This window comes from Prionailurus viverrinus, chromosome D3 (assembly GCF_022837055.1).
Source record: "Prionailurus viverrinus isolate Anna chromosome D3, UM_Priviv_1.0, whole genome shotgun sequence".
Lineage (NCBI taxonomy): Eukaryota > Metazoa > Chordata > Mammalia > Carnivora > Felidae > Prionailurus > Prionailurus viverrinus.
The window spans coordinates 15,028,005-15,044,906 of record NC_062572.1 but is presented as its reverse complement, the minus strand read 5'-3'; the positions used below and the strand labels follow the sequence as shown (position 1 = coordinate 15,044,906).

General features: G+C 34.6%; 1 protein-coding gene across 3 annotated transcripts in view; it reads left to right on the top strand.

The window, feature by feature from the left end:
- TAOK3 (TAO kinase 3) overlaps nt 1–16,902 on the top strand; it is a 182,738-nt gene that overhangs the window by 80,728 nt on the left and 85,108 nt on the right. For all 3 annotated transcript variants that reach the window (XM_047827793.1, XM_047827794.1, XM_047827795.1), the window contains exons 2-3: nt 1,433–1,535; nt 10,233–10,443. In XM_047827793.1, coding sequence (XP_047683749.1) covers nt 10,324–10,443 — 120 coding nt within the window. In that variant the 5' untranslated portion in view covers nt 1,433–1,535; nt 10,233–10,323. The remainder of the gene's footprint in view (nt 1–1,432; nt 1,536–10,232; nt 10,444–16,902) is intronic.

Here is a 16,902-nt window from a genome sequence, read left to right as displayed (position 1 = left end):
GATACAGAACTCGGGCAAGTTTTACCTACCACTTAACCTAAAACATTCCACAGCTATAGAATCAGAGGGAATAATAAAAATAATGAGAAAGTTTAGTTTGTAAATATAGACATGAGAGGAGATTGGGATATCCTGAACAGGAAAAATGTGAAAATGGAGGTCAATACCTTTTTTCCTATTTTTTTCCCCTCTATAAGGCCTTTATCTCCAAAGCCAGTCCGCTTACCTAAAAATTATTTCATTATACATGTTATATGTTTTAAATTGTTACATTCTTTGACCAAATAACTCTAGTTCTAGGAACCCATTCCAAAGAAAGCCCTAAAATATAGATGAATAATACGCTCAAAGATCTTCAAAACACAGTAATATTTAATAGTTCAACAAAGAGTTGAATACAGTCTTGGCTTCCAACTGCGGAGAAAGAGTTGTGAATGAATAAGGAGATACACACTGAGCAGTCATTAAAGTGATCTTTCTGAACAGTGACAAAATGGCAAAATGTTTATAATGCAGAATTAGATAAAAGAGGTAGACTGTTGGGGGCGCCTGGGTGGCTCAGTTGGTTACGCATTCAACTTTGGCTCAAGTCATGATCTCATTCTCCGTGAGTTTGAGCCCCACATTGAGCTCTGTGCTGACAGCTCAGAGCCTGGACCCTACTTCGGATTCTGTGTCCCCCCCTCTCTCTCTCTGCCCCTCCCCTGCTTGTACTCTGTGTGTCTGTCTCTCTCTCAAAAATAAACATTAAAAATAAATAAGTAAATAAAAGATAGACTATGGAATTATATATATAAATGGTCTCAGCTGTATATAATAAAATAAATATAAGCATGAAGAAATAAACATAAGCATGGAGAAAAGTATGCCAAATTGTTAATGGACTTTGTCCTGGGTAGGATTATGGGCTTTTCTTCATAATAGTATATTTTTCCCAGATTTTCTACATTGGGCATGTACTTTTTTAATAGAAAATAAAGAATAATCATTACCCCCCAAATGCAGAAGATCGGCTATAGGAGAGCCAAAGAACGGGAAGATAGATGAGTCAATGTAAATCATCATGGCTACTGAAAAAGCAATTTAGAATATAAGCCTTACTGACAATCAGTAGCATCACCACATGCTGTCAGATTAGTCCTGTCTACTGGTAGCCTCTATTGAGTTTCCCTGGACTCAAACTAATGGAAGTCTCAATATAGATTCTGAAATCTAAGGACACTTTTATTTCCCTGGGATTGCTTGTGAAAGTGTAGCCTAAGCCTTTGATGTGAAAAATCTTACTTTTGCATTTATAATCACAAACAGATGAAGATAAAAGTTTTAACTTCATAATATTACATTTGCAAAAACTTAAAACTACCATATGATCAATTGTTGCCTCTTTAATTTTGCTTCTACAATTATGTGTTTTATTCTTCTTTTTCCATAGGTGCATCATAAATGCAAAAGACTGAAGTTTTAAAAGAGGACAAAGGGTTTGCTGCTAAGATGAATCTGAGCAATACGGTATATTTTGTGCCATTCACAAAAAGGTATTATCCATAGATCCATGATACAGCTTTCTTCTATAAAACGGGAAGAGATTATGTCTTCTGGTTTTTCTATAGTTAATATTTATTATATTTTTAACAAAAATGGGAAAGTAAAAATATTGAATTGGAATAAAATTTTTTTACTTTCAAATTCTTTTTTTTTTTTTTTTTTACAGATTTTCATCATTCTCAGTTATAGCTTACAATTTGGAAAAATATTTGTTTGAAAGAAGTATGCTTACCTAAATTTTCTTGGTTCCCATTATCAAATTATCTTCTGGAAATATATACTGCTTTTTTTGTTGTAAAGTTTTATGATTAGACTTTGAAGTAACATAAGATTTTTCATATCACTTTTACTCTAATTACAGAAGTAATAGGCTTTGCAGAAAATTTAGAAAATACAGATAAGCAGAAAGAAGAAAATTTAAAATTACCTGAAATCCCTACACCCACTTCAGATAAAACAAGCCTGTACAGAAATCGAAACTTGGAAATCCCTCTACCTGCTTACATCCTGCCTCTTTTGCTAAAACGAAACAAAAAGGACATTGCCTTATATAAGTTCCTAGAAGGATATTACTTGGTCCAAGAATGTACCCGTTCTGTTCTTCTGGCAATGTGTAAAAATGACTGTTTCCTTATACCCTCACCCAAAACTGTATCTTTTCTCTATTACTTTGTCAGTTTAGTAGATGAAATTAGTTGTCTTATTATTTTAGTTTTTGCTTTGATTACTAGTGAAACTAGATGTATTTCATATCGTTAGTAGCCACTGCTAATTATTTTTTAAATTTCCTATCTGTGTCCTTTGACTATGTGGGTGGATGTACATATATGTTTGTGCTTACTTATATATATGTTTTCATTGAAGTATAATTAACATACAGTGTTATATTAGTTTCAGGTATGTACAATATAATGATTCAATACATTACTAAGTATGCATCAAGATAAGTGTGCTCTTAATCCCGTGTTTATCTATTTAACCCCTCCACTCACCCATCTCCCCTATAGCAACAACCACCAGTTTGTTCTTTGTATTTAAGAACGTTTTGTTTGTTTGTCTCTTTTTTCCTTTGTTCATTTGTTTCTTAAATTCCACATATGAGTGAAATTGTATGGTATTTGTCTTTCTCTGACTTATTTCATTTTGCATTATACCCACTAGGTCCATCCATGTTGTTGTGAATGGCAAGATCTCATTCTTACTTTTACAGCTGAGTAACATTCCTGTGTGTGTGTGTGTGTCTGTGTGTGTGTGTGTGTGTGTGTACACATCACATCTTTATCCATTCATCTATGGACACTTTAGTTGCTTCCGTATCTTGACTACTGTAGGTAATGGTTCAATAAACATAGGCGTGCATATATTTTATTGAATTAGTTTTTTATTTTCAGTGGGTAAATACCCAGTAATGACATTACTGGAGCATATAGTTATTCTGTTTCAGTTTCTTGAGGAATCTCTATACTGTTTTCCACAGTGACTGCCCCAATTTGCATTCCTACCAACAGTGCATGAGTGTTTGTTTTTATCCACATCCTCACCAATACTTGTTATTTCTTGTGTTTTGATTTTAGGCATTCTGACAGGTATAAGGTGATATTTCATTGTGGTTTTGATTTGCATTTCCCTGGTGATGAGAGATATTGAGCATCTTTTCATGTATCTGTTGGCCGTCTGGATATCTTCTTTGGAAAAATGTCTTTTCAGGTTCTCTGCTCATTTTTTACTTGGGCTATTTGAGTTTTATGGGTGTTGAGTCCTATAAGTTCTTTATATATTTTGGATATCAACTCCTTATCAGATATATCATTCACAAATATCTTTACCCATTCAATAGACTGCCTTGTCATTTTGTTGATGGTTTCCTTCTCTGTGCAAAAGCTTTTTATTTGGGTGTAGTCCCAATAGTTTAATTTTGCTTTTTTTTTTTTCTCTTGCCTGAGAAGACCTGTCTAGAAAAATGTTTTTATGGCCAATGTCAAAGGAAGTATTGCCTGTATGTTTTCTTCTAGGAGTTTAATGGTTTGCGGCCTCACATTTAGGTCTTTAATCCATTTTGATTGTATTTCTGTGTATGGTGTAAGAAAGTGGTATAGTTTCATTCTTTTGCATGTAGCTGTCCAGTTTTCCCAGCACCATTTGTTGAAGACACTGTCTTTTTCCCATTGTATAATGTTGCCTCCTTTGTAGTAGATTAATTGGCTATGTAAGCGTCGGTTTATTCCTGGGCGCTTTCTCCTGTTTTATTGATCTTGTCTTTTTTTGTGTCAGTACAATTCTGTTTTGATTACTACAGCTTTGCAGTGTATCTTGAAATCTGAGATTGTGATAACTCCAGCTTTGTTCTTCTTTCTCAAGATTGCTTTGGCTATTTGGGGTCTTTTTTGGTCCCATACAAATTTTAGTATTATTTGTTCTAGTTCTGTGAAAAATGTTGTTGGTATTTTGATAGGGATTGCATTAAATGTATAGATTTCTTTGAGTAGTGTGGATATTTTAATAATATGGTTCTTCCATTTCATTAATATGGAATCTCTTTCCATTTGTTTGCATCATCTTCAATATCTTTCATCAATTTATATAGTCACCTGTCTGATATTAAGAATAACTTTTAACCAGCATATATTTTGCAAGAATTATTTCTACTTTATTTGCCTTTCAGTTTTGTTTATTGAATCATTCTGAAACAACCTTACTGATGTATAAGTGCCATACAATAATCTGAACATATTTAATGGATATAATATCTTTTACCAAAATATGTATCTGTGAAGATAGTAAATCTATCCACCATTCCCAAAAGCTTCTTAATACCCCTTTTTAATCCCTCCATCCTACATCTTCTCATTCAACCCTATCCCCAAGAAACCACTGATGTGCTTTCTGTTACTTTAGATTAGTTTGCATTTTCCAGAATTTTATAGACATGAAATCATAAAGTATGTACTCCTTTTTGGCGGGGGGGGGGGGGGGTCTGTCTTCTTTTCACTCAATGTAATTATTTTGAGTTTCATTCACATTGTAGCATGTGCCAGGAGTTGATATTCTCACTGTGATGCATTCTATTATCTGCATGTACCACAAATTGTTTATCTGTTCCTTTGTTGATGGGCATTTGGGGGCTATTAAAAATAAAGCTGCCATGAACATTTGTGTACCTGGCTTTGTATGGTCATATGCTTTCATTTTTCTTGGGTAAATACCGAGGAGTGGAATGGCTACATCATATGGTAGATATAGGTTTAGCTTTTTAAGAAGCTGCCAAACTTTTCCAAACTCTATCATTTTTACATTCTCTCAAGCAGTATGTGAAAAAGGTATTTGACACCCTTGCCAACACCTGGTATGCCCATTCTTTTTCATGTTAGCCATTCTAATAGGCATGTAGTAGAACCTCAGGTTTTAATTTGTATCTCCCTAATGAATAGTGATATTAAGCATCTTTTGTTTAGTTGCCATCCATATATCTTCCTTGGTGAAGTGTCTATTTTAATCTTTTTCCCATGAAAAAAAATTTAAGTTTTTTTATTTATTGAGAGAGAGACAGAGACAGCACAAGTGGGAGAGGGGCAGAGAGAGAGGGTGAGAGAAAGAGAATCCTACACAGGCTCCACACTGCCAGTGCAGAGCCTAACACGGGGCTCAAACCCACGAAGCTGTGAGATCGTGACCTCAGCCGAAACCAAGAGTCAGACACTTAACTGACTGAGCCACCCAGGCGCCTCTAATCTTTTTCCCATTTAAAAAATTAAGTTGTTTACTTTCTTTTTATTGAGTTTTGAGGATTCTTCATAGTTTCTGGATACAATTCCATTATGAGACATATTTTGCAAAAATTTCTTCCAATCTGTGGCTTGGCTTTTCATTCTCTGAACAGAGGTCTTTCAAAAAAGCATGTTTTTAATCTTGATGAAGCCTAATTTATCAATTACTTCTTTTATGGATTATGCTTTTTTTATATGTCTAAGAAATCTTTGCCTGACCCAACATCAGAAAGATTTTTCTTATGTTTTCTTCAAGGATATTTTTAACTGTATGTTTTACATTTAGTTTTATAATCCGTTTGGAGTTAATTTTTGTGATGGGTAGGCATGGATCAAAAAAGATCCCTTTCTTTGTATATGTTTATACAGTTTTTCCAGCACCATTCATCAAAGACTTTCTTCACTGAGTTACCTTCACACCTTTGTCCAAAATCATTTGTTCACAAATGTGAGGGTCTCTTCCGGACTTTGTTTTGTTACACTGATTTGTTTGTCTATATATAACAGTATCACCCTGCCTTGATAACCATAGCCTTATGATAAATCTTGCAATTAGATTATGTCAGCCCTCCAAATTTGTCGTCCTTTTTCAAAGTTGTTTTGCTTATTTTATGTCCTTTAGCATTTTCATATGCATTTTAGAATCAACCTCTCAATTTCTTTTTCTAAAGAACAATTAATATTGATTCTTCTGACCTATAATCACAGTTATTTCTCTTTTCAGTCTTTAATTTCTGTCACCTTTATTTTGTAATTTTCAATGTATAGATCTTGCACATTCTTTGTCAGATTTATCCCTATGGATTCATATTTTTGATGCTATTGTGATGTTTTAAAGATTTGATTTCCATTCATATATAAAAGTAAAACTGAGTTTTAAACATTGATCTTGTATTCTGCCACTTTGATAAAATCACTTATTAATTCTAGTAGCTTTTTGTAGGTTGCATTGAATTTTCTACATAGGTGATCACGTTATTTGTCAGTAAAAGTCTAACGTCTTCCTTTCCAATCTTGATGCTTTTTCAATTTCTTTTTTCTTGGGGCGCCTGGGTGGCGCAGTCGGTTAAGCGTCCGACTTCAGCCAGGTCACGATCTCGCGGTCCGGGAGTTCGAGCCCCGCGTCAGGCTCTGGGCTGATGGCTCAGAGCCTGGAGCCTGTTTCCGATTCTGTGTCTCCCTCTCTCTCTGCCCCTCCCCCGTTCATGCTCTGTCTCTCTCTGTCCCAAAAATAAATAAACGTTGAAAAAAAAATTTTAAACAATTTCTTTTTTCTTGCCTTATTACACTTATATGCCATCCAGCACAATATTGCAGACAAGTCTTGAGAGCAGACTTCCTTGCCTCATTCCTGATCTTAGGAGGAAATCATTTGGTCTTTGATATTACCTATAAATATTTCATAGATTTCTTTTATCAGGCTGGGGATATTACCTTTTATTCCAGGTTGGCTCAGAGTTTTTATCAGGTTTGAATATTGGATTTTGTCAAATGATTTTTCTGCATCTATAGAGATGATCATTTTGCATTTTTTTCAGATTGTTGATTTGGTGAATTACATTGATTTTTGAGTGTTAAACCAACTTTGCATTTCTGGGATGAATCCCACCTACTCGTGATATATTATCCATTTCATATGTTATTGAATTTTATTTGCTGTGATTTTGTTACAAGTTTTTGCATCTATATCTGTCAAGAATTTGGGGGCACCTGGGTGGCTCAGTTGGTTGGGCATCCAATTTGAGCTCAGGTCATGATCTCACAGTTCTGTTTGTGGGTTTGAACCCCCCCGTTGGGCTCTGTGCTGACAGCTCAGAGCCTGGAGCCTGCTTTGGATTCTGTCTCCCTCTCTCTCTCTGCCCCTACCCCGCTTGTGTACTTTCTCTCTCTGTCTCTCTCAAAAATAAATAAACATTTTTAAAAAATTATATATATGAAGAATTTTGATCTGTTTTCTTTATTGTAATGTTAGTTGTTTCTGGTGACAGATAATAAATCCAGTCCCCATTACTCCATCTTGGCTGGAAGCAGAAGTTCATTCATTATATTTTTTAAGTTCTAGAAGTTATTAATTCTATGTAGTCAGACTTACTGATTTTAGTTAACAACTTTTGCTCCTGATATCTTGCTTATTAATTAAATATTCACCTTCAATTTATTTTAGAAGTTTTTATGGTCTCATTTTTTTATATTTAAATATTCATTTCTTTTGAGAATTAATTTAATCTATAGTATGACATAGTGATCTATGTGTTTCCTCCAAATGATTATCCATAGTACTTAGCTTTACTCACACTGATGCCAAAATATTCAAAAGTTTAGAATATATTCTGACGATTGAAAAGATTTTACTTCTCATAAGTTTAGTTCGTAGATCTTTTTGTTTTTCTTAAAAACAATCTCATAACTTCTTTTTTTTTGCAGTCTTCAAAAGGGATATCTTTGACATGATGCATTGTTTCTCTTTTCTTTTCTCAAACGTAAGCAGTGGTGGCAGTAGCACTTTTTGAATATTAGTTGTGTATTAGTCACTTGATTGACAACTAGACTTAAGTCACTTTTTCAATAGTATTGATACATTGACTTTATGCTTGATTTTCAGCATTCATGGATTGACAGGATGACCTTCCACAATTACAGGCATAGTGCTGCAGGGGAATCCCTTTTTCCTGTTTAAAACCTTCAATGGCCCCCCAGTATACTTAGGATGAAGTACAAATTTCTTAATATTGTTTAAAAGGTTAACTGTGATTTTCCTTGGCTTAACGCCAGCTTCATATTTTCTCCTTCCAACTCTACCATACGTCCGTATTGAAAGAACTACTTTTATTTTTCCTTAAAAAAGCATGCTTTTTCATATCCAAGAAAAAAGACACTGGGTCACCCAATTATATGCTTCTATTAATTTTTTTTTCCTTTTTTATCATAGCAATCATTTATAACCATTTTGTTATTTGTATCATTATAGTGTAATATTTATTCCCCCACTGGACTCTAACTAAGCCCTTTAAGGACAGGGACAACATCCCATTTGATGTGGGACCAACACCCAGTATGTGCCTGGCATACTAGGCACTTGACAAATATGTGTTGAGTCAGGGAAAGGGTTGACTGGATAGATGGATACTTAGGGTGATGACCTACATATTCTAATGCTCTAACTAGACTAACCATATGAAGTAATATACCATGTCACCTAAGGCTGTCATATCACAAGAGAAAAATTCTTCTTAGCACTAACTAGTTGTACTTCTTTGTTAATGACCCTCTCTTTTCTCTTCTCCTTGAACGAAGCCTATTGGCTCACGTTTTTAAAAGTACAATTTTATTGGCCAATAACTAAATTTCTAGCATAGTAATCTAATGGGTCAAGGAAGAAACAGAAACTGTCCCGTGTGTTGGAATGATTGATTCTCTTGGGAGGTGGTATTTATAATAAAAAATATAGGTGAAAGTTAATATTTCAATATTTTTCAAAAAATACAAAGGATGTATGCCAACTAAGTGTAACTATTAACAACCAACATGTAAGAATGTCAAAATAATGTGCTTTTATTAATAGAAACTTTGAACTCAGAATGTTTTGTATAGCAGTCAAATAACCTGCCTCTTTAAGTGAACATTTAGCATAGTCTCCAAATTATGGCAATTTGTTAATTACCTGATCTGTATGTACATATTGTATATTAAGAGCATGGGCTTTACAGTTTGATCTGGGTTTGAGCCCCAGTCTGACAAATACTACCTGCCTGATAATGGGGGAGTAGTTTTGCCTTTCAGTCTTCCTTAGTTTGGTGTATAAAATCAAAATAATAAAGTCCTGCATTATGAAGCTGTTGTAGAGATTAAAGAAAATAACATATACATGTATGGAATGCTTAATGAATGTTAGCTGTTATTATTTCAATGTTAATTAGACCAAAATGCTTTTAAAAATAGATTTATTGAGGTACAATTTTAATACCATGCAATTCACTCATTTAAAGTGTACAATTCAAAAAAATAAAATAACAATTCAGTGGTTTTTAGTATATTAACCATTGTGCAGCCATCACCGCAGTTTTCTTTTTTTCGCAGTTTTAGAACATGTTCATCACTCTAAAAAGAGAGTCCATTCCTTTTAGCTATCACCCCCCAACTCTCCTTCCCCCAGCCCCAGGCAACCAAAAGTCTACTTTCTGTCTCTATAGATTTAGTTCTTCTGGGTGTATTATATAAGTGTAATTGTGCAACATGTCATCTTTTGTGACTGGCTTCATTAACTTGACATTGTGCTTACAAGTTTCATTCATGTTGTAGCATATATCGGTAGTTCATTTCTTTCTATGCCTGAATAATATTCCACTGTATAGATGTACCACATTTTGTTTAATCATTCACCAAATGGACATTTGGGTTGTTTTCACCTCTGGCTACTATGAATCATACTGCTACCAATATCCATGCACACGTTTTTGTGTGGACATATGTGTTTATGTTTTGGGCTTATACCAAGGAGTAGAATTTCTGGATCAAATGGTAACTTGATGTTTAAGTTTTTGGTGAACTGCCAGTCTGTTTCCCAATGGTTTCACCATTTTGCATCCCCACCAGCAGTGTTGGAGGCTCTAATTTCTCCACATCCTTGCCAATAGTTATTTAAGTTTTTGATAGTAGTCATCATAGTGGGTATAAAATGGTATATTACTGTGGTTTTAATTTTTGTTTATCTAATGAATAATCGGAATATCTTTTCATGTGTTAATGGTCACTTGTGTATCTTTGGAGAAATGTCTATTCAGATCCTTTACCTGTTTCTCTTTTGAGTTATTTGTCTTTTTATTATGAAGTTGTAAGACCAAGATGCTTTCTAATATTAATTTGTATTGCAGCCAACCGAGATGTTTTAGAAATAAGTTAATATCAAATGTTCTTTTTCTACAGGTACTAAAAACTTACCACCCAAAAATTTTATAAATGAGAGATAAGGCTGAGTGGGATATCAAAAGCAAAACGTTTGCAAATACTGGTCACCATGCCTAAAGGGGTGCCAAAGGACCCAGAGATTGCTGATCTCTTCTACAAAGATGATCCTGAAGAACTTTTTATTGATTTGCATGAAATTGGACATGGAAGTTTTGGAGCAGTTTATTTTGTAAGTAATTTTAGAATGGTTTAGAGAGATTAAGTTAGGGAAGTTTGAGTTCTACACATTCTATTACTTGTAAAATATACTTAGTTTTAATGTTTATTCTACAAATTAAATGTCTACAGTGGAGGCAAACAGTCATTGCTGAAAATCCAGTCCTAGAATTCTAGGCATTATTAAAGTCAGTGGTATCTGTATCAACTGATTCTGCTATCAGGGTACTCCAAAAAATGTTCTAAGCTTGAATTTGAGCCCTATGCATTTTCTCTATATGCCAAGCTCTTTTTTGCCTCAGGGCCTTCCTATATGCTATTCCTCCACCTAGAAAACTCAGCACATTGCATCCCCATCCCTGCCTAACTCTTGCTTATCCTACAGATTTCAGATTAAGTCAGCTTACATCCACAAGATTGCCTTTCCCGTTCAACTTTCCAGCACTAAATTAAGACCTTTATGACCTCATAGCACCCTGTGCTTACACATTGTTGCGTTTATCATGATTATAATTAAATAATTATGTGTGAGAATTTTTGAGTCATGTATGTCTCTACCCCGACATAAGCACCATGAGGACAGGGGTTCTGTCTATCTTATTCATTGCTATATGCCCAGTATCCTGTATAATGTCTGATAGTAATAGGAACTCAATAAATGATGGACAGATGGGCAGATGGATGGATGAACATTATGGCCACACTGACAGATGGCCTAACAAAGAGTTTTAGTAACGTTTCTTGTCAAGTCAGTGTTTTAGGTTAAAGGGTACAAGGCTTAGCCCCCTAAAGTCAGTTTGAATTCCCAGAATGTGATTATCTTCTGATGAGAAGAATGAGAAGTGGCTGAAATGTTACCTTAGCTCATCACCTGAAATTCATTGCAGAAAATTTAGTTGGTCATTTACTTATTTAACCTTAGAAGTTTGCCTCCTCAAAGTCACAAAAACTTCCTTGAGAGCAAAGTAATCCATAAAAGCAAAGTAATATTTAAGTACTACTTATTGCTTGTTTCTCTTCTCAACCTATTATCGAATCTGTTTTGTTTTGTTTTGTTTTAACTCTTTGACTTTTAGGTGATCCTTTATGTTTTGACATCTAGGTAGGGCTTATCTTCAGTTGTCCTTCCAAATGAGATTTTATTAATTGCATGTTTAGCTCCTCTTTTTGCTTCTGGCCAAATCTTCAGCCTGGGTTTTCCCTGAACTCTTTCTCATCCCTTCATGTCTGCGCTCAGCACTACTACATTTCTCCTTGACCCCCCTCTAATACTTGGCTTCCACTCAAGCACATTTTATCTTTGAGTGACCGTCCATGGCTCAAGAGGGTGCTAATTTTCTAGTCAACACTTCTCTGTTAGTCTTTAGGCTAAGAATAGTATTTAAGGCCCAGTCAAAGTCCTCAGTCTTCCTCAGTCACAGGGATGCTTTTATTTTAAGTCTATTTATTTATTTGCTTATTTATTTACTTAAAGTAATCTCTACTCTTAATGTGGAGTAGACCTCAACATCATGGAGTCACATGACTCTACCAACTGAGCATGACTCTACACAACTCATGACCTCAACATCAGGAGTCACATGCTCTACCAACTGAGCCAGCCAGGCACCCCAGGGATGCTTTTTTTTTTTTTTTTTAAAGGACTTTTAAATTACAAATATACATACAGAAGTGTGCATAAATACATACCCATATATCTTAATATACAATTTAAAGAGTAATTAAAAGGTAAATCCTTTTATAAACACCAAGAAATAGAATATTTCCATCACTCTGGAGACCCCACTCATATTAGGAGAGTCCACTATTTTGAATTTGGTGATTATTTTCTAGTTTATCTTTTTTTTTTTTTTTTTTTTTTTTTAAAGCAGGCTTCACACCCAGCGTGGAGTCCAGTGCGGGGCTTGAACTCATGATCCTGAGATCAAGACCTGAGCTGATACCAGGAGTTGGACGCTTAACCAACTGAGCCACCCAGGCACCCCTCTAGTTTTTCTTTATATGTAACCCACAATATAATTTGGTTTTGCCTGGTTTTGAACTGTTTAAAAGTGGAAACCTTCTGTATATGTTTGTTGGTGGCCTATTTATTCTGCTCCAAGACACTTTCCTCAGCCACCTTTTCTTACTTTCCTTCTATTTATAACTCCTTCATCCTCTCAGAGTCTCTCTTGGCCAGAGTCAGAAGGTAGTTCCAATCTCTGTTTGACTCATATTTTAAAAAGCAGCTAAACCCCTCTCAAAGTTCTCCTTTAGAATGACTACAATAAGCCAAGCATGTTTTGAAACTTACTAGCAAAGCTTTGGACTAGGGACCTACTTTATAATAGGCCACAGAAGACCTACTCATTCATTTGCTGTTTGAGCTAAGGCCTGTCTCTTTAGCCAGAGTATATGCCTTTTGAAAATGAGGACTGTTTCTATTTCTTTACAACTCTAAAGGCTAGCCAATGCCCGTTTACAGTAGGCACTAAATATATGTTATTTGTTGATATGATAGATGGGAGAAATAATAAAGATATTTGGGTGGTTTTGAAAATGTAATCATTAACTATATTGTATATTGTATTGCCTGTATACAAAAGTGAGTAGTACAGGCCCATATATACCCATAAGGCACAAAAAACTGGATTAAAGAAGAATTAACTTACACTTTACTGTAAAATTTAGAAAAACTTTAATTTTTTATCTATAATGGTCATGTGGTAACACCTTTAAAAAACAGATTTCTCACTGGCCACAATAATGTTTATGTGTAGTTCCTCCCTCACTGTTAATAGATTCTTCATCTTGTCACTCATACCGTGATGACCAAGAAGACCATCATCTCTTCTTTGGGCAATTGCAGTAGCATCCCAGCCCATCTCTGTGCATCCATTCTGGTCTCTGTTTAGGCTGCTGTCCACACTGTAGTGAGCTTAGGGGAAAAAGAAGTGAGTCTGATCACATCATCTTTTTCTGTAAAGCCTCCAGGGGCTCTCTGTTCTTAGACTGAGATCAAAACCCTTACTGTAGCCAGCCTTCAAGGTCTTCCATGATGTGGTCCCTGTCTGTACTTGAGACATATTCCCACTCATTCTCATTGCCCTCGCTATAATATAATAGCTTTCTTTTGACCATTGTCATAGGATCTTCACATAAAGTGTTCTCTCTGAAATGTTTCCCCTTCCCCTTCTCCTTCTTAACTCCTGTTCCTCTTTTAGCTCTCAGCTGAAACCTCATTTCCTCAGGGAAGCCTTGCCTGACCTGCCGGAGTCACATCCTCCCATTTTTGTTTCTCAGAGTAACACATACCCTTCTTCCTAGCAACCATCACAGTTGCAATTTCACATTTGTTTGTTATGATATTTTCATTACTCTCTATGCTACTATACAAGAGATAGGTACTGGGCATATTTACTCACTTCTTAGCCCCATACCTGACAATTTTTGAATGCCTATTAAGTATTTGTTGAATGAACAAATGAATCATAAAGAACTCAGAGAAGTTGGTACTGCTAATTAGTACTTTTCATGAATCCTAGCCATGCTAGCAAGCCATTAAGATCAGATTCCAGCAACCAACATTTTTATACCTAAACACTATAATTGTGTTAGACTTTTTGTAGTTTACAGCTTTTACACAGAATGTTGCCAAGAAATATGTTTAAAGTGAATTGTAAGATGGTACAGCTCTCATAGAATCAATCAACTGAGAATATTTTCAGAAAAAAAATGGAAGCTATTAACTTGGTAAAATATCTGTGTGTTTGGATTTACATAAGTAATGCAGAAATTAGCAGTATTAACACCACATCAGACAGTAAGAAATTCTATATTAAAGGAAAATAGAAACAGGCTGGGCATGATTATTTTTGTATTCACTTAAACACAACTACGAAGCTTCTACATTTCCACTGTTGCCTTGTTGAACTTAACATATCTTCTATAATCCACCTAAAGCTGATGATTAAGTTCTGTTCTTCTGGGTATACTTATTACCTTTCAGTTTTAGTTGAGACTTAATAACTAAGGCAAAAAGAAAAACTTATTTTTAATGCTTATGTTTCTCTATAAATTAGCAACAAGTGGACAGTAATCTAATTGTAGCTGGAAATGGTTAAGAAAATTATCAGAAACAGTACTCTAAATATTTTTTGAATCAATGATCTTGCTTAAACTCCCTGAGATCATTAAGACTATTGGAAGTGTTAAATATGAATAATAAGTTTTAAGAATAACACTTGAAATAAATTTTTTAAAAAGGGGACACCTGGATAGCTCAGTTAGTTAAACATCCAATTCTTAATTTCAGCTCAGGTCATGATCTCACAGTTCATGGGATGGAGCCCCGAATCGGGCTCTACACTCACAGCGCACAGCCTGCTTGGGATTCATCCTCTCTGTCTCTCTCAAAAATAAATAAATAAACAGCCAGTAAAAATTTTTTTAGAAAGAATAACACTTGAGATGTGTAGAAGTGGTAGTCATTCATAATATTATATGAAGTACTGGAAAGCTGAGACCCCACTGATAGTTTCCTTTCTGTGTACTAACACATTGATTTTTCCTTGAAGTTTCATTTGTGAATTTTAACTAGTATAAAATTGCATTAAAAACCTCACATCTAAACAGACTCTTAACAATAGAGAACAAATGGATGGTTTCCAGAGGGGAAGGGAGTCAGATGGTGGGGGAAATAGGTGATGGGGATTAAGGAGTGCACTTGTTTTGATGAGCACCGGGTGATGTATGGAATTGTTGAATCATTAAATTGTACATCTGAAGGTAATATTACACTGTATGTTTGACTGGAGTTTAAATAAAAACTTGAAAAATAAATTTCACATCTAAGAAAAATCAACATGGAAATGTTTTTCAATTTTCAAGTCTGTGCTCCAGTAGACAGATTGTGTAAGCAAGTATACTTACAAAGTTCTAAGTAATGATTACTCTGTAAATGTAAAGAAATGTATTTTTATTCTAGAGAGATTCTTTTTTCAAAAGTCTCTGGTTCCAAATAAGCATTGATTATAAATAAGCTTAATAAGCAATTAGATAATACCATCTGATTCCATATTTGTCCTTTTTTTTTCTTTTTATAAAGGTTGAAGATTTGGTTTAAAAAAAAAAACAACCCTGCAAGTTAAAATTGCTCATTGCTTAAGCATTTCTTAAGCCTTTCCCAGGCTGCTTAAGCTGCACAGTAGATAGATTCATCCCCAAAATATCCGCTTTTCAGATACAATCACTCTAACCTTTATTGAAATACTGAATTCGCATCAACTTTTCTTTGTTGCTGTCATATAAGCACTGTCTTAGTGTTAAATTTTAAAAGCCAGCAAAATGTGAGAGATTTTGTTTTCAACAAAAGTCCATCTGTACCTTATAAATGAACAAAATATCTAAAAAAAAAATGCCTTTGTAGAGGCCTGCTGATTTGAAAACTCTAACTAGTAGACACCTTGTTTTTATAATAGGTACTTTTACCTTTAGAGCTTATAAAAAAAATTTTTTTTTTCAGTAAGTGTTCATTTTGTCAGCAGTTTGTCATTCAGTAAGACTCTGGGGTTGAATTCTTTTTACATAAATAAGTTATTGTTTATTTTTTGATTTAAAATTTTTTAAATTAGAAATTCAGTTTTATTTGAGGAGCTTCTTTAAGTGTATTTAAGAAACTGATTATGCATTTTTCTCTAAAATTGATGACCTGATTTTATCAGGGAGTGAATTTCTAATCTCTTACCTCAGAAACACCACTATAGCTTTATTGGTTTACAATAATAATATCGTAGCACCAAAATAGCTCACTTATATCAGGAGTGTGTCACTGATACAGAGCCCTGTTATTAAAAGAAAGCCAAAATTAGATAATCTTTGAATGTCTGACATTTATTTTTCTGAAAATTTTAAGGAAATTATTTATTTTAAATCTCTTAAGTAGGAGGAAGACTATTACTTGACCTGTTATTTTCTTTTTTTTTTTTTTACATTTTTTTATGTTTATTTATTTATTTTTTTTATATATGAAATTTATTGTCAAATTGGTTTCCATACAACACCCAGTGCTCATCCCAAAAGGTGCCCTCCTCAATACCCATCACCCACCCTCTCCTCCCTCCCACCCCCCATCAACCCTCAGTTTGTTCTCAGTTTTTAACAGTCTCTTATGCTTTGGCTCTCTCCCACTCTAACCTCTTTTTTTTTTTTTTTTTTTTTCCTTCCCCTCCCCCATGGGTTCCAGGTAAGTTTCTCAGGATCCACATAAGAGTGAAACCATATGGTATCTGTCTTTCTCTGTATGGCTTATTTCACTTAGCATCACACTCTCCAGTTCCATCCACGTTGCTACAAAGGGCCATATTTCATTCTTTCTCATTGCCACGTAGTATTCCATTGTGTATATAAACCACAATTTCTTTATCCATTCATCAGTTGATGGACATTTAGGCTTTTTCCATAATTTGGCTATTGTTGAGAGTGCTGCTATGAA